This window comes from Trichechus manatus, unplaced genomic scaffold (assembly GCF_000243295.1).
Source record: "Trichechus manatus latirostris isolate Lorelei unplaced genomic scaffold, TriManLat1.0 scaffold00120, whole genome shotgun sequence".
NCBI classification, from domain to species: Eukaryota; Metazoa; Chordata; class Mammalia; order Sirenia; family Trichechidae; genus Trichechus; species Trichechus manatus.
The window spans coordinates 1,542,855-1,568,746 of NW_004444056.1; the positions used below are offsets into that span (position 1 = coordinate 1,542,855).

The 25,892-nt window shown below is 40.5% G+C and overlaps 1 protein-coding gene across 2 annotated transcripts in view; it reads right to left on the minus strand.

The window, feature by feature from the left end:
- Window positions 1-25,892, minus strand: part of IARS1 (isoleucyl-tRNA synthetase 1) — a 127,348-nt gene that overhangs the window by 53,244 nt on the left and 48,212 nt on the right. For both annotated transcript variants that reach the window (XM_023738600.1, XM_023738601.1), the window contains exons 11-20: window positions 24,426-24,548; window positions 23,759-23,850; window positions 19,159-19,257; window positions 17,687-17,813; window positions 16,067-16,140; window positions 15,165-15,359; window positions 13,051-13,137; window positions 10,535-10,618; window positions 9,178-9,322; window positions 274-394 (exon numbers count right to left, since the gene is read on the minus strand). In XM_023738600.1, coding sequence (XP_023594368.1) covers window positions 274-394; window positions 9,178-9,322; window positions 10,535-10,618; window positions 13,051-13,137; window positions 15,165-15,359; window positions 16,067-16,140; window positions 17,687-17,813; window positions 19,159-19,257; window positions 23,759-23,850; window positions 24,426-24,548 — 1,147 coding nt within the window. The remainder of the gene's footprint in view (window positions 1-273; window positions 395-9,177; window positions 9,323-10,534; window positions 10,619-13,050; window positions 13,138-15,164; window positions 15,360-16,066; window positions 16,141-17,686; window positions 17,814-19,158; window positions 19,258-23,758; window positions 23,851-24,425; window positions 24,549-25,892) is intronic.

The following is a 25,892-nucleotide window of genomic DNA, read 5'->3' on the forward strand; positions in this document are numbered from 1 at the left end:
ATGCTGAATTAAATCAGGATACAGAAGTGTCAGTATATATACAAAACTATAAAATAACAAACCCATGTAGAGAGAGAAAATATACAAGTGTCAACCATATTTTCTTTAGGTGGTAGGACAGCAGATATTTTCCTTTTTTCTACAGTTCTGTATCTTCCAAAATTTCTATAAACTTTCCTTAATGTTTATAAATAAAAATGGTGAAATATCAGAAAGGTGACTATAAAAGGAAACAATCTTTGTATCAAGGAAAGCAGCCTGGAAGAGACCTACCTGACATTTCTGTCTTAAAGAACTCGATGAGTGACTGCATGCAGGACAGGACCCAGCAGTCAGTGATGTTGGTGCTGGCTTTAGCCGTGTTCTCATTATAGAGGAATTCTATCTCTTCTTCCTAGTGATTTACAATTATGAAAACATTCTGAATGTTTGTGGGGAAGTTACTGAGAGAGAAATAGACTCTTTAAATCATTAAACTGAAAGAAATAGCCAAAATTAAAAAAAAAAAAAAAACACAAAAAAACCCAGACTCTGTCAGCAATCTGAATTTCTGATCCTTAGCAATATTTTCAAGATAAGTATTAAGCTGGGATATTAAGTTCTCAAAAAGTGAATTACATTTTTAACTGAACTCAAGACAATTTAGAAAAAAATTACTCCCCCACACCAAATGAGGCCTATAGCATGCCCACCATCTTGAATAATCAACGGGTGGTGCCTGCCATCCTATGTGATGTGAGAACTAACCCCTTGCAGGTAAGCTATCTCCTTATTAGGTAATGTAGGAATTAACCCCGTCTTTAAGATATCTCCTTATTTAGGTATACTTCCAGTTCCGGTTCAGTTAAGAAAAACAAGAGACTGGGGTCTCAAGACCAGCTGAAACTGATCTGGAACCAGGTTTGGCCCGCCTGACATGGGCAGTACCGACAACCGTGTCCCCTGGATGACGACCTATTGACGTCAGAGGCCAAAAAACACACCCCGTCTATGCCCAGGACGTGGGCAAAACACCATCTTTGTGCCCCCCCCCCAGCTTAGACTGAGCAGGCACAGAAGATCGGTCCGCCCCAAGAATGCCTTTATGGGCCAAACCAATCAGCAGGCTGACTCCACCTTGGGGTGTCCCTGAAGACGCCAGACCCAATTTACTTTACCCATATAAACCCCTGTGGCCATTGTTCAGGGAGCCACCTTGGCGACACAACTCCCGGTGGGCTCCTTTACTTGGCCAACTAAATAAAGCTTCTTCCGCTTTCACTGCTTCATGTCTTTCTAGCCACGGCAAGCAGACATGGAAGTGTCTGGTTACACAAAGAGTGATCATGAATTGAGATAGTCCAAAATCTCGTCCTTAAGTACTTAGTGTAGTGTAGTTCACGTAGCTTTAGCTGTTTTAAACTAAAAGAAGAAACTACAGGAAAACAATCCCAGACCAGATCACTATTTATACACTAAAAATGAGTGCTGGGAACTTCTTGGCTTAAGCTGTTCGTTCTACCTAGAATGCTCTATATCTCTCTTCTTTTTGCTCTGGAAAATCCTCCTCAATCCTAAAGGCCCATTTCACCTGTCCCTACTGCCCAATTTACCACACTTTGGTACTCTCTTGACACAGATGAGTAAATGCGTCCAGCATCCATTTGTTGAAGCAACTCAACTGGTATTCTGTCAATTCCTGGAACCTTGTTAATCATCAATGCCTGCAGTGCAGCTTGAACTTTGTCCTTCAGTACTGATGGTTCTTAATCATATGCTGCTACCTCCTGAAATGGCGGAATGTTGACCAATTCTTTTTGGTACAGTGACTCTGTATATTCCTTTAATCTTCTTTTGATGCTTTCTGAATCATTCCATTTTTACCCATAAAATCCTGCAGTATTGCAACTAGAGGCTTGAATTTTCTCCTCAGTTCTTTCAGCTTCAGAAATGCTGACTGTGTTGTTCCCTTTTTGTTTTGTAACTCCAGGTTGTTGCACATTTCATCGTAATTCCTACCTTTCTGAGCTGCCCTTTGAAATCTTTTCAGCTTTTACTTCATCATTTCTTCTGTTTGCTTTAGCTATTCTATGCTTAAGAGCAAATTTCAGAGTCTCTTTTGTCTTTTAATTCTTTCCTGTCTTTTTAGTGATCTTTGACTTTCTATATATACGATGTTCTCCTACAATTTTTGTGGCTTTTAGTTATTAGTGTTCAGTGTACCAAATCTATTTTTGAGATGGTATCTAAATTCAGGCGGAACATATTGAAGGTTGTACTTTGACCCTGGTGGACTTGCCCTGATTTTCAGCTTCAACTTGAACTTGCACATCAGCAATTGTGTCTGTTCCACAGTCAGCTCCTACTTTTGCCTTGACTGATGATACTGAGCTTCTCCATTGTATCTTTCAAAGAGTAGTCAATTTGATTCCTGCAGAGTCCATCCAGCAAGATCCACTTATATAGTTGTCAATCACATTCTTGAAAAAATCTATTTCTGATGAATAAGTTATTAGCCTTGCAGAATTCTATCACGAAATCTCCAGTTGTTTCTATCACCAAGGCCACTGTGAGACAAATAACTCAATCTGGCCTTTGTCTTTGTTTCCTGAGAGAGAATTCCTGAGTAGTTGAGGTGCCTTTATTATTTTAAAAGGTTCAGACTACACCTGAGGATTTCTGCAAATAAGTGGGGGGCTGGCAAGGCCACAAAGACCACCTGGCCAGCTAACCTCAGGAAGGAAGGGAGGGACGCAATTTAATCAATCGTGCATATTCAGTGAAGCCTCAATCATGACTATGCAACGAGGCCAATAGAAACTCTGGATATGGAAGTTCTGAGAGCTTCCAGGTGGGTGACAGACTATACCTGTGGGAAGGTAGGGTGTCCGACTGGGACATGGAAGCTTCATGATGGTAACCCTCTCAGACCTCACTCCACGTGTACCTTATTTATGCTAACCCTTTTGCTATATTACATCTGTAATTGTAAGTACAGTACTTTCTGTGAGTTCTGTGAGTAGTTCCAGCAAATTATGAGACTCAAAGGAGTTGTAGGATCCAACAGTGAAAATCAGGGTGTTGTATGAACTCCCGAGCTTGTGGCTGGCATCATGAAAGGAGCAGCCAGCAGGTAGAATTAAGGTGCTGTGTGGACTCCGCAGCTTGGGGTTAACTTCTATTTGGCAGTCTGAAGAATGGTGTCCTTTTACCTTGTGAGATGTGAACTAGCTCTCAGTGGCTAGGGGCAAGGAGGGAAGTGTCATTTGGGTAGCTGACTGAGAAGTGGAAAAGTGACAATTTATAGTATCTTCATAGTTGGGAACAGAATAGTGGGATTCTCAGGTTTCCACATGATGTAGTTGCCCTGTGAAGATTGATTTATTATCCTCTTCATGCCCGTATTTTCTACTGGTCCTCCTTTGTTTCCAACTTTCACATTCCAATCACGAGTAATTATCATTGTATGTTTGATTAATTTCAGACTGAAGCAGTCTGTAACAAATCTTCACATGGTTGGTGCAGAGGAAAACTAAAACCTTCAAAACAGGACTGATAAACAATATCATGATTCATGGAGAAGTTGAATTTCTCAGGGATTTGATTCTACTTGGGTGAACAATCAAAGACCACGGAAGCAGCAATCAAGAAATCAAATTATGTACTGCATTGGGCAAATCTACTGCAAAAGATCTCTTTAAAGTTTTAAAAAGTAAAGATGTCACTATGATGACTACAGTGTATCTGACTCAAGCCATGATCTTTTCAATTGCCTTAAACCAAATCAAACTCATTGCTGTCCAGTCAAATCTGCCTCATAGTGACCCTACAGGACACAGCGGAACTGCCCTACAGGGTTTCCAAGGCTGTAAATCTTTACGGAAGCAGACCGCCACATCTTTCTCCTGGGGAGCAGCTGGTGGATTCGAACTGCAGACCTCTGGGTTAGCAGCTGAGCGCTTGCTTCACCACTGCGTCACCAGGGATCCTTCAATAACCTCAGCTGCATGCAAAAGGTGGATAGTGATGGCCCTCAGACACCCTTTTAACTCAGTACTTAAGTCGCTCCTGAGTTTCACCCTTCAGTCAAAGATTAGACAGGCCCATAAAACAAAATGAGACTAAATGGGCAGGTCAGCCCAGGGGCAAAGACGAGAAGGCAGGACGGGACAGGAAAGCTGATAATGGGGAACCCAAGATCAAGAAGGTGAGAGTGTTGACACATCATGGGGTTGGCAACCAATCTCACAAAACAATATGCGTATTAAATGTTTAATGAGAACTAATTTGTTCTGTAAACCTTCCTCTAAAGTGCAATAAAAATATGTATTAAAAAAAAAGTTGGATAATGAAAAAAGAAGACAGAAGAATTGATGTGTTTGAACTCTGGTGTTGGCAAAAAATACTGAACTGCCAAAGGAACGAATAAATCGGTATTAGAAGAAATACAACCAATGCTGCTTAGAAGCGAGCATGGCAAGACTCTGACTCACTTACTTTGGACTCATCTTCAGGAAAGACCAATGGGACATTATGTTTGGTAAAGCAGAGGGTCAGTGCAAACGAGGGAATGAGACGGATTGGCACAATAGCACCAACAATGGACTGAAACGTACCGATGATCATGAAGATGGTGCAGAACCAGGCAACGTTTTATTCTGATATATCTAAGGTCCCCATGAGTTGGAGGTGACGCGATGGCAAATGACAGTAACTGGTACTCTCACAGCACTACACTAGGCGGGGTAGAATAGGGGTACCTAGCTCTTCCCTAGATGTAACTTTCTACACATGGAGGCTGAGTCTTGCTACTATGGCCAGATGACAGAGGCTATCTGTGACTTGCCTCAGCTGTGAGGAGTTTGACCTGGCAAGAGTCCCACACTAGTGGAGGGATGTAAATGAAACCCCACCCAAGAAATACAGCATTGACATGCTTGCCAAAGAACCACGTGCAAAGGTGGGGGTAGGATCGCAAAGACAGGAGCTTGGGGAACACTCCTGCCTTTCTCAACCCACAGGGAAAATCCATCTTAAGAAACCGATATGCTAGGTTTCAAGTGGCTCAAGTGAAACATGCTGCCTCCTCATTAGCCTACTGAAGCTATCCCAGAGTTCAACAGGAATGAGATCACCTGCTGAAGTCTGATCACCACGGCTCAGGGCTCCCAAGCAGTGATAATGACACCGCACATTTATTCAACAGTAACTGACTAATCAATTCTACTTGTAAGGTGCTGGAGTAGTACTTGTGAATAGTGTTGGGGCCCTAACCTCAAACTGAGTCTCTTAAACACAGACAGGAGCATGTACAACAAAATGTGATGGGCTCTGGAACACTCAGTTGGAGGAAGTGAGCAGCCTCATGGCCCAGGGGGACTAATAAATTCCACTGGAGGGCTCAGCCAGAGCTTCTCAGAGGACATGACACCTGAGCTCGCACTAAAGAGGCAAGCAGGTAACTGCTTAAAAAGGTACTTTCACATGCACCACAATTGTGACTTTTCATCCTAACAACCTAACGAGAACTTCTCTTTCATAGTCTCCACTCAAATGCCAGTCCATACAGAGGCCTTTCCTGACCACTCCGCTTAAAGTAGCCTACCTCAACCACCATGACTCTCTCCCTTTGTCGTTGTTCTTAGGTGCCATCAAGTCAGTTCCGACTAACAGCGACCCTATGTACAACAGAACGAAACACTGCCCAGTCCTGCACCATCCTCACAATCGTTGCTATGTTTGAGTCCATTGTTGCCGCCACTGTGTCAACCCATCTTGTTGAGGGTCTTCCTGTCTTTTGGTGATCCTCTACTTTGCTAAGTGTGATGTCCTTCTCCAGGAACTGGTCTCTCCTGATAACGTGTCCAAAGTACGTGAGACAAAGTCTCACCATCCTCACTTCCAAGAAGCATTCTGGCACTTCTTCCAAGGTAGACTTGTTCATTCTTCTGGCATTCCATGGTACGTTCAATATTCTTTGCCAAAATCATGATTTAAAGGTTCAACTCTTCTTCAGCCTTCCTTATTCACTGTTCAGCTTTTGTATGAAAATATCATGGCTTGCGTCAGATGCACCTTAGTCCTCAAAGTGACATCTTTGCTTTTCCACATTTGAAAGCTGTCTTTTGCAGTAGATTTGCCTAATGCAATACATCGTTTGACTTCCTGTCTGCTGCTTCCATGGGCGTTGATGTGGATCCAGGTAAAATAAAATCCTTGACAATGTCGATATTTTCTCCCTTTACAATGATGTTGCTTATTGGTCCAGTTGTGAGAATTTTTGTTTTCTTTATGTTGAGGTGTAATCCCTACTGAAGGCTGTAGTCTTTGATCTTCATTAGCGAGTGCTTCAAGTCCTCTTCGCTTTCAGCAAGGTTGTGCCATCTGCATATCGCAGGTTGTTAATGAGTCTTCCACCAATTCTGATGCTGCATTCTTCTTCATATAGTCCAGCTTCTCAGATTATTTGCTCAGCAAAGACTGAACAAGTATGGTGAAAGGATACAATCCTGACACACCTTTACTGCTTTTAAACCATGCAGTATCCCCTTGTTCTGTCTGAACGACTGCCTCTTGGTCTATGTACAGGTTTCACATGAATACAATGAAATGTTCTGGAATACCCATTCATCGCAATGTTATCCATAATTTGTTATGATCCACACAGTCAAATGCCTTTGGGTAGTCAATAAAACATACGAAGACATATTTCTGGTATTCTCTGCTTTCAGACAACATCCATCTGACATTTCAATGATATCCCCCATTCCACTTCCTCTTTTGAATCTGGCTTAAATTTCTGGCATTTCCCTGTTGATGTACTTGCAACCATTTTTTAATTTTCTTCAGCAAAATTTTACTTGTGTGTGATATTAATGACATTGTTTAATAATTTCTGTAGTCTGTGAAACAGCCTACAAATATGATCACTTTCTTTGGAATGGGCACAAATATGGATCTCTTCCAGTCAGTTGGCCAGGTAGCTGTCTTCCAAATTTCTTGACACAGACAAGTGAGCACTTTCAGCACTGCATTCGTATGCTGACACATCTCAATTGGTATTCTGTAAATTTCGAGAGCCTAGTTTTTTTGCCAACGCCTTCAGTGCAGTTTGGACTTCTCCCTTCAATTCCATCAGTTTTTGATCATAGATACCTCCTGAACTGGGTGAACGTTGGCCAATTCTTTTCAGTACAGTGACTGTGTGTATTCCTTTCATCTTCTTTGGATGATTCCTGCATTGTTCAAGGCCTGAATTTTTTCTTCAGTTTTTTCAGCTTGAGAAATGTCAAGCATGTTTTTCCCTTCTGGTTTTTTTTAACTCCAGGTCTTTGCACATCATTATAGTACTTTACTTTGTCTTCTTGAGCTGCCCTTTGAAACGTTCTGTTCAGCCTATTTATTTCATCGTTTCTTCCACTGGCTTTAGCTACTCTATGTTCAAAAGCAAGTGTCAGAGTCTCTTCTGACAACCACTTTGGTCTCTTTTTTCTTTCCTTTCTAATGACCTTTTGTTTTCTTCATGTATGACATCCTTGGTATCATCCCAAATTAAGGTGGGATATACTCAAGTTCATGTTTTGGTTCTCATGTACTTGTTTAGCTTCAGCGTAAATTTGCACATGAGCAATTAAATGGTCTGTTCTGCAGTCGGTCCATGGCCTCATTCTGACTGATGCTATTGAGCTTTTCCATTGCCTCTTCCCACCAAGGTAGTCAATTTGATTCCTGTGTTTCCCATTTGGTGAAGTCCACGTGTATAGTTACCATTTATGTTGTTGAAAAAAGGTATTTTCAACGAGTAAGTCGTTGGTCTTGCAAAATTCTGTCATGCAGTCTCTGGCATTGTTTCTATCACCAAGGCCGTATTTTCCAACTATCGATCCTTCTTTGTTTCCAACTTTGACATTCCAATCATCAGCAATTATGAATGCATCTTGATTGCATGTTTGATCAATTTCAGACTGCAGAATCTTTAATTTCTTCATCTTTGGCCTTAGTGGCTGGTGCATAAATTTGAATAACAGTGTTATTAACTGGTCTTCCTTGTAGATGTATGGATTTTAACGTATCACTGACAGCAGTGTATTTCAGGATAGATCCTGAAATATTCTTTTTGATGATGAATGTGATGCCATTCCTCTTCAATTTGTCATTCCCGGCATAGCAGACCTTAAGACTGTCTGATTCAAAACGGCCAACACCAATCCATTTCAACACGCTAATGCCTAGGCTATCAATGTTTATGTGTTCCATCTCATTTTTGATGACGTTCAATTTTCCTTACATTCATACTTCATACATTCTACATTTAGATTAATGGATGTTTGCAGCTGTTTTTTCTCATTTTGGGTCATGCCACATCAGCAAATGAAGGTCCTGAAAGCTATACTGCATCCATGTCATTAAAGTCAACTCTATTTTGATGAAGCAGATTTTCCCCCGTCGTACTCTGAGCGCCTTCCAACCTGAGGGGCTCATCTTCGGCACTATATCAGACAATTTTCTGCTGCTATTCGTAAGGTTTTCACTGGCCAATTTTTTCAGAACTAGATCACCAAGTCTTTCTCCCTAGTCTATCTTAGTCTGGAAGTTCCACTGAAAACTGTCCACCAAGGGTGACCCTGCTGGCATTTGAAATACTGGTGGCATAGCTTCCGGCATCACAGCAATACACAAGCCACCACAATACAACCAACTGACAGACATGTGGTGGTCTCTCCCTTTACCAAGTTTTATTGTCCTCATGGTACTTATTACGTGACATTAGCTGACTGCTTCACTGTCTAATGTCTCCTCCCTAGGAACCGCTCCAATGGCTCCATAAGAGGGGGAGCATCTTGTTCAAAGCTGTGTTCCCGGGCAAATAGAAGGCAAGCAACAACTTATTAAGTGAATATACAATGCAATTACTATTTTCCAGGTAAATTTCTTGTGTCCTGGAGAGGTGAGCTCTCTCCCCAGACAGTCTAGCTCTAGGCCGTGTGCTCCCAGTATGACTTCCCTGATGGCTCTAATTCAACCTCCAGCCCCCAGCTTCCAGAACAGCTCCAGAGCAGGCATTTGTGTCCCTACAGGGTCTGCTATGCTGCATCTGGGCAGCAGGGATAAACAGTGGTGCACAAGTTCCCCTCCGAGCTCCCGCACAGCCTGCACGGCATATGCAGACCCTGGCCTGTGCCCACCACCGTGCCATACCTTCTGGAGCCGCAGGACATTCTGGATGAAGAAGCGATACGCATTGTACCAAGGGAGCAGTACGTCCTTCAGCACATCGCGCACACCCTCCTCCTTAAAGCGAAGGTTTTCAGCTCTCACCACAGGGGAGTTAATCAGATATAACCTGGAAGACAGAGAAAAGTTACACACAAAAGGTACAAAGATAGTAAACCAGACATTATTACTGAATATATTCGTGAGCATGCAAGACAAAAATTAGCATTTCTTTCTACACAAGGGGAGAAAATCATGAATATGGCTCTTCTAATGATCATCTTAAAACTCAGAAAGCTCTTACTTTGTATAAGAGACTGGCAAATTATAAAAGGGTGTATATAATCCCACACCAAAACATGGTACTAGACCAACATATGAACCATTCCTGTGCCAGTCTTACTGCAGGTAGTATAAGAACTGCAAAGGTCAAAGCATACCTGGGCTCCCAAACAGCCCATCTCCTCATTCCCACACACACCAATTTTATCTCCGCAATGTGCCAGACATAGGGGATTCACAAGCACAGAAGGCACATGTGCTCTTCCTTCACAGGCGCAGAGCCTAACACAGGGGGTGGAGGATGCTACCGGCATCTGGTAAGCAGAGGCCAGAGAGGCTGCTATACATCTACAGGACAGCGCCGCACGAAGAACTGTACAGCCAAATCGCCAACAGTGCCAGGGTGAGAACCCTGGTACTGTAGATAACTGGGAGTCGTACCACAACCCCACTAAGTGCTCCTGGGTAACACAGGTAATGGGTGAGACCATCAAGCCACAAACCCATGACCCCAGGCCTTAGTTTCCCTGTCTATGAAATGCATATGATGAACAAAATCTCTTTGGTCCCTTTTAATTCTAATACTGTATGATTTTACGATTATGACTATTTCAAACAGTGGCTCTAATTTCTCTAAGAAACATCTCAATACTAAATTTTATTTGCTTTAGCATAAATCTCATATGGCTCTTCTGAAGAGTAAGTACGAAATTAAAATAAATGGATGAAAAACAATTCTAACACCAACAAGACTGGAAACCTAGAGAGGAAGTGAAGTAGAGGCAACCAGCAACTAGCCCAGGGAATACTTGAACCTTTCAGTCAAATCAAGCATAGGTCCTGTTCCTCAAAAAGATCATGAGATTTAAAATGTCTTTATTATTTAGAAAACTACTTTTGGGGCTTAAAAATCAGCAACCATACCATGTAATTCCTTATAAAAGGGATACAATTTAAAAAAGCTAATTATAAACCAACTATAAGGAACATCATTAATGGAATGGGAGATGTTGACATTAAATAATAATAAATACACACAAGGCGAAGCACTGTTTTTTACCTGAGGGCATCAGCACCGTATTTATGGATGATTGAAACTGGATCTGGATAATTCTTTTTTCGTTTGCTCATTTTTTGGCCATCACTTGAAAAACAAAAGGGAGATGTCAATTAAATCAGTATCAGTTTATTTTTGTATATGGTTATATATTATTTGCAAATAAGAATACAGAAATGCAAATGGGAAATAACTCCTTAGATACTAACTAGTGTTAGGATACAACAGTAAGGTTTCTCATTAATATCTGTCAGCTTTTTGAATACTGTACTAACTCAGTGGGGCAGCTTTTAGGTAGACTGAAGCAGAAAGATGTTACAGTGTAACAGTTAAAACAACAGGCTTGGTAAAGGATAAACAAAATGTGGTATACACATACAATGGAATATTACACAGCCATAAAGAGAAATGAAGTCCTAATACATACTACAATATGAACCCTGAAAATGTTATGCTGAGTGAAATAAGTCATACACAAAATGATACCATATGATCTCACTTATATAAAATATGCAAATGTATAGAGACCAAAGCTTATTAATGGTTAACAGGGGTGGGAGAAAGGGGGAAGGGGTAGTCATTGCTTAGGGGACAGTTTAGGAGTTTCTGTTAATGGTGGTGAAATAACTCGGAAAAGGACAGTGGTAATGGTTGCACACAATGATGAACATAATCAATGTCACTGAACTGTACACATAAAAATTGTTGAATTAGCAAGTGCTCTGTTAAGTGTATTTTTAGCCACCCCCCCCCCACAAAAAAAATACAGGCTTGGCATTTATGCTAGAGAAATAAAAACTTATATTCTCACAAAAACCTGTACATGAATGTTCACAGCAGCTTTATTCAAACACCAAACACTGGAAGCAACCAAGATGTCCTTCGGCAAGTGAATGACTAAACAAGCAGTGGTACATCCACATCATGGAATGCTACTTAGCACTAAAGAGGAAAGAACTACTGATATACACAACAACTCAGATATATCTCCAGAGAATTGTGCTAGGCGAGAAAAGCCAATTTCAAAAAGTTACAGACTGTAAGGATTCCACTTACATAATAACATTTTTGAGATGGTAAAATTACAGAGAAGGAAAACAGATTAGTGGGATGAGGGATGGAGGGGTGGAAGGAGGTAGGTATGGTTATAAAAAGGCAACATGAGGGATCCTTGTGGTGTTGGAACTGTTCTGTATCTTGATTGTGCTAACGGATACACAGACCTACATGTGTGATAAAATTCTGCGCAACTAAATATACACAAACAAATGAGTATAAGTAAAACGGCAAATCTGAATAAGATCAATGGGGTGAAGTGTATCATTATGCTGGTTGTGATGTTGTACTATAGTTTTATAAAACATTACCACTGGGGAGAAATAGGCAAAACCTACAAGGGTCTGTATTATTAACACAAAACCTACAAGGGTGTGTATTATGTCTTGTAACTGCATGTGAATCTAAAATTATCTCAATAACATTATCAATTAAGGGGAAAAAAAGCACAGATTGTTGAGTCAGACTGCTGAGTTCAAATCTTGGATTTACCATTTGTTTGGCTGTGTGACCTTGGGCAAATTACTTAATTTTTCTGTGCCTCAAACTCCTCAGATGTCAAAAGGGAATAATTATACAACCCACTTCAAATGACTCTGGGGTCTAAATGAGTTAATACATGTAAATGCTCACAGCAGGGCCTGGCAAAGAATAAGTATGCACTAAATGTTAGGTATCCTACTTCTCGTCCGCATACTAACTACATCAAACAGGGTAGCTGTGTGTGTAAACATTTTTTTAAAAAATCTATTTTTGTTTTTATTTTAATGACTAGAGGTAATAGAAGTAAAGGGAATAGGAAAAGCAGTTGAGGAAAAATTAGGCTCAGCTATAATATGAGAAAACGTGAAGTATGACTCAGTGCGACAAGCAGTTTCAGGCAAGCGGAAGGGTGGGATCTGGGTGGGAGTGTCTGGGTCGAGACTGCCTGTGGCACTCCCAGCTCCAATCCTGGGGCACTCATGGTCTCCTGCGCCCACAGCTTCCTCATATGATAAAGGGAGGGCAACAAAAATCTATATTGAAGGACCAATGTACAGACTAATAAGATCTGCATGTAAAAGTACTGCTAACTGACTGACAAATGTTATTTTACTACTAGTAGGTAGTATCATGGTAAAGACATAAAATCTAAAAGTATTTCATTTTCTCCTCCATTAAGCTTAGCTCTCCTATGTGGAGACAGAAAGCTAAGGATGAAAAAACGAATACCAGTTTCATTGAAACTACTGGGGTTTCAAGGAAAAGGAAGAGCAGCAAGAAAAGTATAAAACTAAAGGGGATTAAAAGGGTAAGAACTGAGTTGCGCATTCCTAAATTCCTCTTCAGAAAAAAAGAAAAGAAAAGAAAACTGTGATCAGGCCCTTGCAGAACCCGGCTGCTTTGAAAAGCAAGTATTTCTGGGTACAAAAAAGAAAGGCATCAGGAACTACACTAGCCAAAGGCAAAAGGAGTCCACCTACCTAGCAAGGACGAGTCCATTCACAATCACATTCTTGAAAGCTGGTTGTCCAAAGAGAGCTGTGGCCAGCACCAGCAAGGTATAAAACCTGAAAAACCAAGAGTTCAATAAAAATAGAAAAAAATTCCAAGCATAGGAAAAAACTGTATTTGCTTCTAGGGCTGAATTTCAATTTTTGATAAGTTATACTTTTTAATTTAAAAAGTAGTTCTTAATCCTGGTTACGTACTTGAATCATCTAGGGAGTGTTGAAAAATTACTGATGCACAGGTCCCACCCCAGACCAATCCAATCAGTCTCTGGGCCAGGGGCCAAGCACAAGTATTTATTTTTGTTAAAGAGCCAGGCCTGAGAATCACTAAGTTAGATAAAGACTGGGAGTGATATATTAACCCCTCCTTGCTACCAGTACCCTCCAAATAGTTGAAGAGCACCTGAAAGTGCCACCCTTCCGTCCTCTCTGGAGCCACTTTAGAAGGCCACAGGGAGGGCAAGCCAGAGCTGAGCATCCTTTTGTGACCAGCCAAGAAAGACTGAGAAATCAAAGATGTGTGTCACATCTGGCACAAGGTCATACTAGACAGATAATCTGACAACAAAAGATGCAAAAGGACACTCCCACCCAAAAGGTTAACTACAGGAACAAAGAAAAGGATTTTACTCTATCAGATGATATATACCTCATATTTGCCAGTTAGCTTATTCCCTGAGGGCCTGTATCACATCCCTGCAGGCTGTCTCAGAAAGTGATGCTCTTGTGCCACCCTTGGGTTGGTTTTGTACCCCGGAAACATCAAGGAACATGAACTGATGAGGCTGGAGATCAGAACCCATGTCCAGCATCTGCAACGGACCAGGCATCCCTTCTAGTTCCAAAGGAGGACCAAGAGGACACCCAGTGCCTAGTTTACATAGCTCAAGTCTGATGGAATAAAGAAGGGAGGTAGCATGGACAAGGAGACCCACAACGAGGATTTTAAAAGACTGTCAGGGTCAGCCAGGGAAACATGCTTACTGGGAAGTCACCTGGCCCTCCTAAAATCAGGCATTTGTTCCTGGTTGCTGTTCCTATAGATAAATGGATTAGAAACTGAAAAAAGACTGATGACTTTGAGATTGAAATTTTGTTTCTCACATGGTACATTTCGAACATTAAGGCTCCAATTCGGTCAGTTTGTGATGACTACCACAAGCTGTAAAGGCAGAAAACGACACCAACATTCCTTAAACACACTCCTGGAGAAACATTACTAATGAAAGTATGACTATAATCTGGACCAAAAAGCTCATCTGATAAGAGAACGTAACTCATCTTTTTCCAATTAAGAGGATGAGGGGACTACATTAAATAAAGCACCACATAAAACCAATGTCAAATTCCTCCCCTCCATATGGTTTTTTCTTTTTTCGTCTGGAGTTTTTTTAGGATGTTAATTCATAAGGCATATAGACCCAAAATTTCTAGCACCCAATGCAACGCAATATCCTGCACATAAACACTAAACAAATGCGTATACGATTTGAAGTAAACAAGCTAAGGACACACATTGTTTTATATCACTTAAATTTCCAGTATAATTAACCTTTATATTCCAAAATGTAAATAAAATAATTCAAATTATAAAACTATAGGCCTACTATAGTGAGAGATTCCTTCTCAAAAGACCACTTTAATGTCTGTGCTGTGGTGATAAGGGGCAGAGGGCAGGGGCAGAGCCTGTCTTGTCACCATCTCTCCCCAAAAAAACTATAACCCAACCCACTGCTATCAAGTCAATTCCAACTTACAGCGACCCTATACTATAGGCCAGAGCCCTGGTGGCGCAGTGTCCTTTGGGTAGCTATGAGTCAGAATCAACTCGACGGCAACAGGTTTTTATACTACAGGCCAGAGTAGCTACCCAAAGGACAGAGGAGAACTGTCCCATAGGGTTTCCAAGGAGTGGCTGGTAGATTCGAACTGCTGACCTTTGGTTAGCAGCCGAACTCTTAACCACTGTGCCACTAGTGCCCCTCACCGTCTCACCAGCATCCAGCAAATAAATGGTAGGTGCTCAGTAAAACCCTACCTAAATAAAATAAGTAAAACACTTGATGAAAGAATAAGGAACATACCATCCTCTGGTTTGGTCAATGCCTTCGGCAATGAAGTCTGCAGGAAAAGCATCCTCAAACTCCTTCTTGTTTTCAAATGGATAATGGACTTGCGCATAAGGCATGCTGCCACTTTCAAACCAACAATCAAACACTTCAGAGATTCGATGTAATGATCCCTTCCCACAGCGTGAAGGAATAGTCAGATGGTCAAGGCTAATAAGTAAAAAATTAGCAATTTCTATTAATTTTAAATACAAAAGAATTTGCCATTTAATTGCAAATAAGAAGACATAAAGCCCTGGTAAGTTATCCTATGCATCTGCAAATGGACATATCAGTAGTTATCAAAAGCTTTCAAAGAGCACCGAGTTCTCAGTCTGAAAGGTCATTTGTCAAAGTCATGGAACAAGCAGCCATCTGACACTGAAGTCAAGGATTGTTGTTTTTAGCTATCATCTAGTTGGCCCATGATTCATGGCGACCCCATGCACGAAAGAACACAATGCTGCCTGGTCCTGCACCATCCCCATGAGCAGCTGTAGACTGGACCATTGTGATCGACTGGCTGATTTTCATAAACAGCTCTCCAGGCCTTTCTTCCTATTATGGCTTAGTCTGGAAACTCCACTGAAACCCGTTCAGCATCATAGCAACATGGAAGAGTTCACAGACATGAAGTACATTGGCCAGGAATGGAACCCAGGTCTCTCGCACGGAAGGCAAGAATTCTACAACTGCCCTCAAGTCAAGGACAGAGGTCACATTCATTATATCTCAATGTAAAATAAGTTAGCAACAGAGTAATACAGTAAACTAGTAATTTCTACATGTAACCTGCTACAGAGACCAAATCTAACAGGCGAGGAACTAACGCGAATACTGACTGAACTGAAGTGAATCAAACACATTCAGAAACTGACCTCTCTCTGTGGAGATCTGAGATCTTTGCTCCTGACAGTTCTTCAAGTTCTGCCACTGATCCAATGCACACTACCTGTCAAAAAACAAAGTTAAAAAGCAGGAGCTCCACAAAGCCAAAGACCTGACACTGAGAGTTAATTTATGTAGCATGCATGCTGCGGTAGAATAAAGACATAAGCTAATAAAACAACGTTAGAAAGTTTAAAAAAAAAAAAAAAAAGGAACCCTGATGGAGTAGCGGTTAAGAGCTTGGCTGCTAACCAAAAAGTCGGCAGTTCAAATCCACCAGCCACTCCTTGAAAACCCTAAGGGGCAGCTCCACTCTGTCCTATAAGGGGCAGTTCTATTCTGTCCTATAAGGTAGGGCAACAGGCTATTCATGTTTAGATAACCTTGAGTTTCTAAAAGTTAATTAACATGTCAGCCTGGGCTAGTAATCTGACAAATGGACATTTATCACCAACTTGGCATACCTTTTCTGAAAGACTGAAGTCAACTTTTTGAAAAGGCAAGTACTGACTTCACTATTTTTCTTTACCTACTACTATATTAGACTACATCCCTATACAGAGAGGATTCTGCTTTATTTTAAACCTTCATATCCATCAATTCAACAAGTTTGCCATATGCAAATCTCTACTAAAAATAATCACCCTAAGTAATATGCCTTACACTACTATCTTAAGGTATCTTAGGATTTTCCCGGCACTTGAATATGGCTCTTTAATATGGAATCTTTCAAGTCAAAGCTAGAACTAAATTATTATGCTTGGACAAGTTCAAAATAATCAGACTAGACTGCAAGATGTTAGGGTTCTGTTCCAGAAAGAAGGCTGATATGTGGGGCAAGCTAGAGCACTTAGAACAAAGGGTATCATCTGCAGGGACCATGCCACAGGAGCTGCTATGGGTTTTTTTTTGCTGCCCAGCAAACTAAGGCCTCTTTCTCTGCCCTTCCTGTTCAGTCCTGAAAAGACTTAAAACATCCTTCCTCCCACCCTTGATGAGTCTAGTGAACTGTTGTTACCCTTCAGGTCTTTAAGGGAGACTCACCAAGGTCCCTAGGGCTCCATTCTTGGGCCCCATACCTTCACCTCTTCACTGCTCTAATGCTCTCAGAGTATGCGTGTGTAAATATATATATTTCACTTGATTTTACAAATTAAAGGTCTGTAATGCTTTAGTAAACTTTTTTTTTTTTTTTAAGTTTTCCTTATCTATAAAATCAGTTTAACATGCTAGGAACTTAGTGCAGGGTCAGGAATCTCCGTTCCACTGTTGTCAATAACGCACAACATAAGATCTCAGCCACACAAGAAAAATAATTTAATGTGAGAACTTCTCGGAGAAAAATACAAAACTGCACTCCTGACTTTTACATTAAGGGTAGGTTTTAAAGGTATACTGAATTAAAGTAAAAATAAATAAACAACAACAAAAAACCCCAAGACATTCTCATTCTGTCATGATTCTAGGAATGGACAAAGAGGAAAAAAAAAAACAGATGATACGAGAAAGGGCAAAGAAAAAAGAAATCATATCCTTTTACCCTATATTTAGATGGCATGGAGAAAGTACATTAGGAAAGATAAAAACAAGGAAATAACTTGCAACCTCACCTCTTGGAAGTCATCACTGACCCACAGTGGAATAGGGGTGCCCCAATATCTATTTCTGGAAATTGCCCAGTCACGTGCATCTTTCAGCCAATTTCCAAATCGCTTCTCTCTTACAAACTCTGGGACCCTACAATAAATCAGATAATCAATCCTGTAAGAACAATAATAAGTCAAAATTGTATGTTATGCCCAAATAAGCCTATAATTCTTTGAAGACCAAAAGTCTGCATCCCTCAAAAGTCTAAGCCCCCAAGGATATAAAGGTATGGGTGATCTTATTAATACTCTATGCCTACCACCTTACGAAGTCCTTGACTTACCTAAGTGCTAACATTAGGTAAACTAATGAGCTTACTTGAGCCCTGGTGGTACAGTGGTTAAGAGTCTGGCTTCTAACCAAAAGGTTGGCAGTTCAAATCCATCAGCCAGCTCCTTGGAAACCCTATGGTGCAGTTCTACTCCGTCCTATAGGATTATTATGAGTCGGAATCAATATGACAGCAACGGGTTTGGTTTTTTGGTTTTTCACTGAGCTTACTAGTCATAAAAATAAACAGTTTGGAGAAATCAGGGTCATTAGAAAACTACAATTTAAAATCATTTCCTTTACTGTCCTGAGATTCTCCCATAATCAAATGCACATTTTTAGTGCAGTTAGGGCCTTGTGGGGACAAGAATGAGTGCTAACCCTCTACACGCTCAGTAAAAAGTATTCTTCTGGAATACAAAGATTCAAGTCTTGCTTCATTTTTGCATGTACAGGTTTAAATAAATCCTCTCATGTGTAATACCCTGCTGGTTAGAGTACTGTCCATAAAGTCGATGTACAGAAGACAGTATTTTATTCTAAAAACTCCACAAGTATCACAACTGGTAAATGTAAATGGCTTCTGTAGGAATCTTTAAAAACTGTTTATGCAGAAAATGACTAACGTACAAGGCTAAACGACAGCACAGCCAGATTTTTTCCACAAAAAATATGTAAATCAAATGAATGGCAGTTTCTTATATCCACTGGGTTTAAAAAAGAAAAAGGATCCCTGGAGCCCTGGTGGCGCAGTGGTTAAGAGCTACAGCTTCTAACCAAAAGGTCAGTAATTTCAATCCACCAGCAGCTCCTTGGAAACGTTATGGGGCAGTTCTACTGTCCTACAGGGTGGCTATGAGTTGGAATTGATGCGACGCAAAGGGATTTTTGGTTTATAGATATCTTATCATAAAAAGGATGCTATCCCTGTTCTTGTAATATTTAATTATTTTGTGTTCCCGAAAATACAGATAAAAAGATGGCAAAACTATTGTTTTATGTTTCCCCCCAAATTATCATAATTTTAGTAGCCACCTTTTATTACCTACAAAACACAGTAAAAGGTGGCTACTAAAATTATGATAATTTTTGGGGAAGCGTAAAACAACAGTTATTTACTAACACGACAAAGGATATTAAGAGGAAATAGTGTTCTGCTGCTCACCAGTAACATAAGTCATTGTTGCTCATTAGTCTGTCCACCATGTGCTCCACTCGCACAAACCAGCTGGGCACAGCCTTGTAAATCAGAGGTGTGTCTGACCTGGGATACAAAGACACAGAGTGCAGGGGTCAGACTGAGAAACACCGGCACCAGGGATAACTGATATCACCACTACCACTTGGCCTTCTGCTAGTATTCATTTTATTTGAAAAATATAAACATAAAAGAATTTAAAAAAAAAAAAAAGGGTGTGAAAAATCCCAATTTTAACCATGGCTTGGGTCACTTTGGTAAAAACTGTCTACAACACCAAAAAAGGCATGTCGTGGTTGTTAGGAGTCTTCAAGTCGGTTCCAACTCATAGTGACCCTATGTACAACAGAATGAAACACTGCCTGGTCCTGTGCCATCCTCACAATCATTGTTACGTCTGAGCCCACTGCTGCAGCCACTATGTCAATCCATCTTACTAGAGTCTTCCTCTTTTTCACGAACCCTCTACTACACCAAGCATGATGTCCTTCTCCAGGGACTGGTCCCTCCTGATAACACGTCCAAAGTACGCGAGACAAAGTCTCACCATCCTCACTTCCAAAGAGCACTCTGGCTATACTTCTTCCAAGAAAGATTTGTTCATTCTTCTGAAGTCCGGGTATATTCAGTATTCTTTGCCAAAATCATAATACAAAGGCATCAATTCTTCTTCAGTCTTCCAGATATACTTTTTTTTTTTGGGGGGGTCAGCTTTCCCATGCATATGAGGCAGATGAAAATATCATGGCTTTGGTCACTGTGGTAACGTAGTGGTTAAGAGCTATGGCTGATAACCAAAAGGTAGGCAGTTTGAATCCACTAGGCACTCCTTCAAAACCCTATAGGGCAGTTCTACTTTGTCATATAGGGTCGCTATGTGTTGGAATTGAATTGATGGCAATGGTTTTTTTGGTTTGGATCACATGCACCTTAGTTCTCAAAGTGACATCTTTGCTTTTCAACACTTTAAAGAGGTCTTTTGCAGCGGATCTGCCTAACACAATATGTCATTTGACTTCTGGATTGCTGCTTCCATAGGCGTTGATTGTGGATCCAAGTAAAATGAAATCTTTGATGACTTCGATATTTTCACCCTTTATCATGATGTTGCTTATTGTTCCAGTTGTGAGGATTTTTGTTTTCTTTTTGTTGAGGTGTAATCCATACTGGAGGCTGTAGTCTTTGATCTTCATTAGTAAGTGTTTCAAGTCCTCCTGACTGTCAGCAAGCACGGTTGCGTTATCTGCATATCACAGGTTGTTAACAAGTCTTCCACCAATCCTGATGCTGCATTCTTCTTCATACACTCCAACCTCTTAGATTATTTGCTCAGTATACAGATTAAGTAAGTATAGTGAAAGGATACAACCCTGATGGACATCTTTCCTGCTTTTAAACCATAAAGTATCCCTTTGTTCTGTTCCAACGACCACCTCTTGGTCTAGGTACAGATTCCACAGGAGCACAATCAAGTGTTCTGGAATTCTCATTCTTTGCAATGTTATCCATAATTTGTTATGATTCATAGTCGAATGCCTTTGACTAGTCAATAAAACACAGGTAGACATCTTTCTGGTATTCTCTTCATTCAGCCAAGATCCAACTGATAGCAATGATATCCCTGGTTCCACATCCTCTTCTGAATCCAGCTTGAATTTCTGGCAGTTTCCTGTTGATGTACTGCTGCAACTGTTTATGAATGATCTTCAGTAAAATTTTACTTGTGTGTGATATTAATGGTATTGTTCGATAATATACACATTCTGTTGAATCACCTTTCTTTGGAACAGACACAAATATGGATCTCTTTCAGTTAGCTGGCCAGGTAGCTGTCTTCCAAATTTCCTGGCAGATGAGTAGTGAGCACCTCCAGTGCTGCATCCGTTTGTTGAAACATCTCAATTGGTATTCTGTCAATTCCTAGAGCACTGTTGTTCGCCATTCCCTTCAATGCAGCTTGAACTTCTTCCTTGAATACTATGGGTTCTTGATCATATGCTACCTCCTCAAATGGTTGAATGCTGACCAATTCTTTTTGGTCCAGTGACTTTGTGTATTCCTGCTATTGTCTTCTGATGCTTCCTGCATCATTCAATATTTTGCCCACTGTCGCAATCCTAGGCTTGAATCTTTTCTTTGGTTCTCAGCTTAAGAAATGCCGAGAGTGTTCTTCCCTTTTGGTCTTCTAACTCTAGGTCTTTGCACATTTCTTTATATACATTACTTTGTCTTCTTGAGCTGCCCTTTGAAATCTTCGGTTAAGTTTTCACTTCATCACTTCTTCCATTCTTTTTATTTTTTTGAAAATCATCTCTTTTATTGGCACAGAAAACCAAACCTGTTGTCATCGAGTCAATTCCAACTCATAGTGACCCTATAAGACAAAGTATAGGACATAGTGACTGCCCCATAGTGTTTCCCAGGAGCAGCAGGTGGATTCGAACTCTAAATCTTTTGGTTAGCAGTTGAGCTATTAACCACTAAGCTACCAGGGCTCCTTTCCATTTGCTTTAGCTACTCTACGTTCAAGAGCAAGTTTCAGAGTCTCTTCTAAACTACATTTGGGTTCTTCCTTTCTTACCCAACTTTTTAATGACCTTTTGCTTTCTTCAGGTATGACAGTCCTTGATGTCATCCTACAACTCATCTCATCTTCAGTCATTAGTGTTCAATGCATCAAATCTATTCTTAAGATGGTCTCCAAATTCAGGCTGGATATACTCAAGGTCGTATTTTGGTTCCCATGGAGTTGTTTTAATTTTCTTCAGCTTCGACTTAAACTTACGTATGAGCAACTGATGATGTGTTCCAGTCAGCCCCTGGCCTTGTTCTGACTGATAATACTGAGCTTTTCCATCATCTATTTTCATAGATGTAGTCAATTTGATTCTTGTGTTTTCCATCTGGTGAAGTCCAGGTGTAGAGTCGCCGTTTATGTTGTTGAACAAAGGTATTTGTAATGAATGAGTTGTTGGTTTTGCAAAATTCTATCACACGATCTCCAGTGTTGCTTCTATCACCAAGGCTATATTTTCCAACTACCGATCCTTCTTCTGTTTCCAACTCTCACATTCCAATCACCAACAATTATCAATGCATCTTGATTGCATGTTTGATCAATTTCAGACTGCAAAAGTTGGTAAAAAACATCAATTTCTTCATCTTTGGCCTAGTGGTTGGTGTGTAAATTTGAATAATAGTTGTATTAACTGGTCTTCCTTGTAGGCATATGGATATTATCCTATCACTGACGGTGTTGTACTTCAAGAGAGATCTTGAAATGTTCTTTTTGACAATGAATGCAATGCCATTCCTCTTCAATTTGTCATTCCTGGTGTAGTAGACCACATGATTGTCTGATTCGAAATGGCCAATACCAGTCCATTTCAGGTCACTAATTCCTAGAATATCGATCTTCATGAGTTCCATTTCATTTCTGGCGACTTCGAATTTTCCTAGATTCATCCTTCATACATTCCACGTTCTAATTGTTAATGGATGTCTGCAGCTATTTCTTCTCTTTTAGAGTTGGGTCACATCAGCAAATGAAGGTCCCAAAAGCTTTACTCCATCTGTATCATTAAGGTCTACTCTACTTTGAGATGGCAGCTCTTCCCTAGTTGTATTCTGAGTGACTTCCAACCTGAGGGGCTCATCTTCTGGCACCATATCAGATAATGTTCCGCTACTATTCATATTTTTCACTGGCCAATTTTTTCAGAAGTAGACCACCAAGTCCTTCTTCCTAGTCTTAGTCTGGAAGCTCTGCTAAAACCTGTCCACCATGGGTGATTCTGCTGGTATTTGAAATACTGGTGGCATAGCTTCTGGCCTCATAGCAACATGCAAGCCACCACAGTATGACAAACTGACAGATGTGTGGTAGAATAAAGGCGTAAGTTAATAAAACAACACTAGAAAGTTAAAAAAAAAAAACAAAAAACAAAAAGGAGCCCTGGTGGCACAGTGGTTTAAGTGTTCAGATGCTAACCGAAAGGTCAGCAGTTCAAATTCATGAGTCACTCCTTAGAAACCCTATGGGGCAGTTCTACTCTATCGTATAGGATCACTACAGTTGGAATCAACTTGACCATAACAGATTTTTTGAGAAAGTAAAATATACTTCTACTGATGTGTGACAGCTGTCTAAGAAACAACGCCAATTTTAGCACAGAAGAGGACATGAGGGAACCCAGTAGAATGCCCCTAAACATTTCACTCTTGGCCACATCTTTCTAGCATGATTTTGTACTAAAACATAATATCAAATCATATTTCCTATTAAACTCCAATAGAAAGTTTTATGTTTCTCATCCTAAAAAAAACAGACCCAATACAAAACATATGTGTATATATATCTATTTTCCACACACAATTCCTGTGGAAAGACATGAGATGTTAATGCATTCATAAAATCCTTCCTTAAAAATGAAATAAGAACGCAGTTTCCAAACAGTGACTCTAAAGGATATAAACAAGTCAGGAAGCACAACTAGAACGGCACAAGCACAGAGAATATGTGTGTCCACAAACATGAAGCTCTAGCAACAGCACGGTCTCTTCTCACCTCCAACAGAAAGGGTAGCTATGAGTGACGGTGCTGGCAACAAGAAGGCGGCCTTGTTCCTTCAGGGTCCTGATGATATTTTTGTCAGCATCCTGTTAAAAATAAACTTAGCCATTAAAATATCCTACAATAATTAGTGACACAATGTAATTAAATATATTACAAAACTCTGGTATTGTTACTTTTACTATGAATAAAAAACAAAAATAACAAATATATTATTTAAAAATACTTTTTTAAACCACTGTATAACTTTAAGTAGTTTTAAAGCACATTCCGTAACCTTTAAGGCAGTGAAGTTTTTTCCAATCAGCAATGATCACCCAAAGGTCACAAGGTGCCTTCATGAGAGAAAAAACCAGGGCCTGGTTTCTCCAACTCCTACCCCTGAAGCTGCATCGTGCTTCCTCTAACGGTACTAAGCAAGTTGCTCTCAAGTTAATCCTGACTCATGGTAACCCTATGTTTGTCAGAGCAGAACTATGCTCAACAGGGTTTCAAATGGCTGATTTTTTGAGAAGGAGATCGCCAGGCCTTTCTTCCAAAGCACCTTAATGGAAAAAAAAAATTTGAGAAATCCCAGAGACAGAACCTATTTTATCAAAAACTGGTTAATGAAAGAAGTGTGATCATACTGACACCTTTCTATGTCATATTAATTACAGACCTTCACATACTGTCCCATGAAATCTGTCACTTCTGCTGTGAAACAGCCTGAAGCATCAACAGGGCAAACAGGGAGTGAGTCTTTCTGAATAATGTTGAAGTCCACACAGACCCTATAGTCATCCTGGAGAAAAAAAGAGAAGTGGTGGAGGGAGGGAAGAACAAAACAGTTTAAGTGTGTGGGAGGGGTGGGGGGACAGAGGAGAAAATGAGGTGATAGATATACAGGGGAATTTTTCAATATTCTGACACATAAGTGTCGATCATCCTCCTAAATGAAGCTAACCCAGGAATCAGAAAATGGTAGAGCCTTATAGGAAAGGAAACTAAATCATCTATTCCACTCTTCTCAACCATTATTTCAGATCTAGCTACATATAGTACCCATATGTTTTAGTTTCCATTAATGAGCAGACAGTTAATACATGTGAATGTTTTAAAACTAAATCAAATCTGAATGATAACAGCAATATATACACACAGCTGAAAAATAGACATACATACAGGCGTAAAGTACTGCCAGTTTAGTGCCACATGATGCTTGATGTACCTATGAGTTTGCATCCGGTCAAGGAACACCCCAAGGATGGCCAACACTGACCTGAACATGGTATTTTTTTCACAAATAAGTAAACTGGGTCCTAGGTAGTATAGCATATCCAAGGTTCCACCGCAATGTTTCAGAAATACATTTTGAACAGTGTTAGCAATAACAATTAACAGCGTGAACACCTGTAAAGCCCTGTGTGTCAGACACCGTTCTAAGGGCTTTACTACATAAACTCATCTATCTTCACAACAATTCTGTGGTGAAGGCAGGCAGGCGGAAGGTAGACTAGGTTTTCACCAAGTGCTCCCCTCACACAGACATGCAATTATTCCCATTTTACAGGAGGAATGAGAGGTACAAAGAAGTAGCTCAGCTATAAAGTGGCAACACTAGGATTCAAAACCAACCAGCCTGGCTGCAGAGGCCAAGGTCTTCACCACTGTGCCATGCTGCCTGAATTTAAGAAGGACTGCCTCAGGTTAAAATAGAACCACACTCTGGTTTGACGCAAAGACAAGCTGAAGAGCTGACATGCTTCCACCTGGATCTGTGGCCAGTTTTCATGGTGCTAACAGGTTGTACAGTGTGATGTGACAGACAGGCATGCTGCCGGGAACTGCACGAACAGCCTGGCCCTGAAAAGTGAGCTAGAAAAAACAGCCCAGCAATTTGAACCGTTTAAGTGTAGAGCAAAGAGCTCTCACACTTCAGCTAGCTAAGAGCAACATTCCTGAATCCAGCCCAGAACAAATGACAGGGGCTGTTTACCCTGGTGACGTAGCTGTGCACAGTATCTGCAGATCTCACATCACACTGCCACTCACTGCCAGACCAAGACACGGGCAGTGGAAGTCCTCTCGGGAATGTTTACCACATAGGGTTAATGTTGGGCTGTAGTTTAAACATTTGATCTTCTAT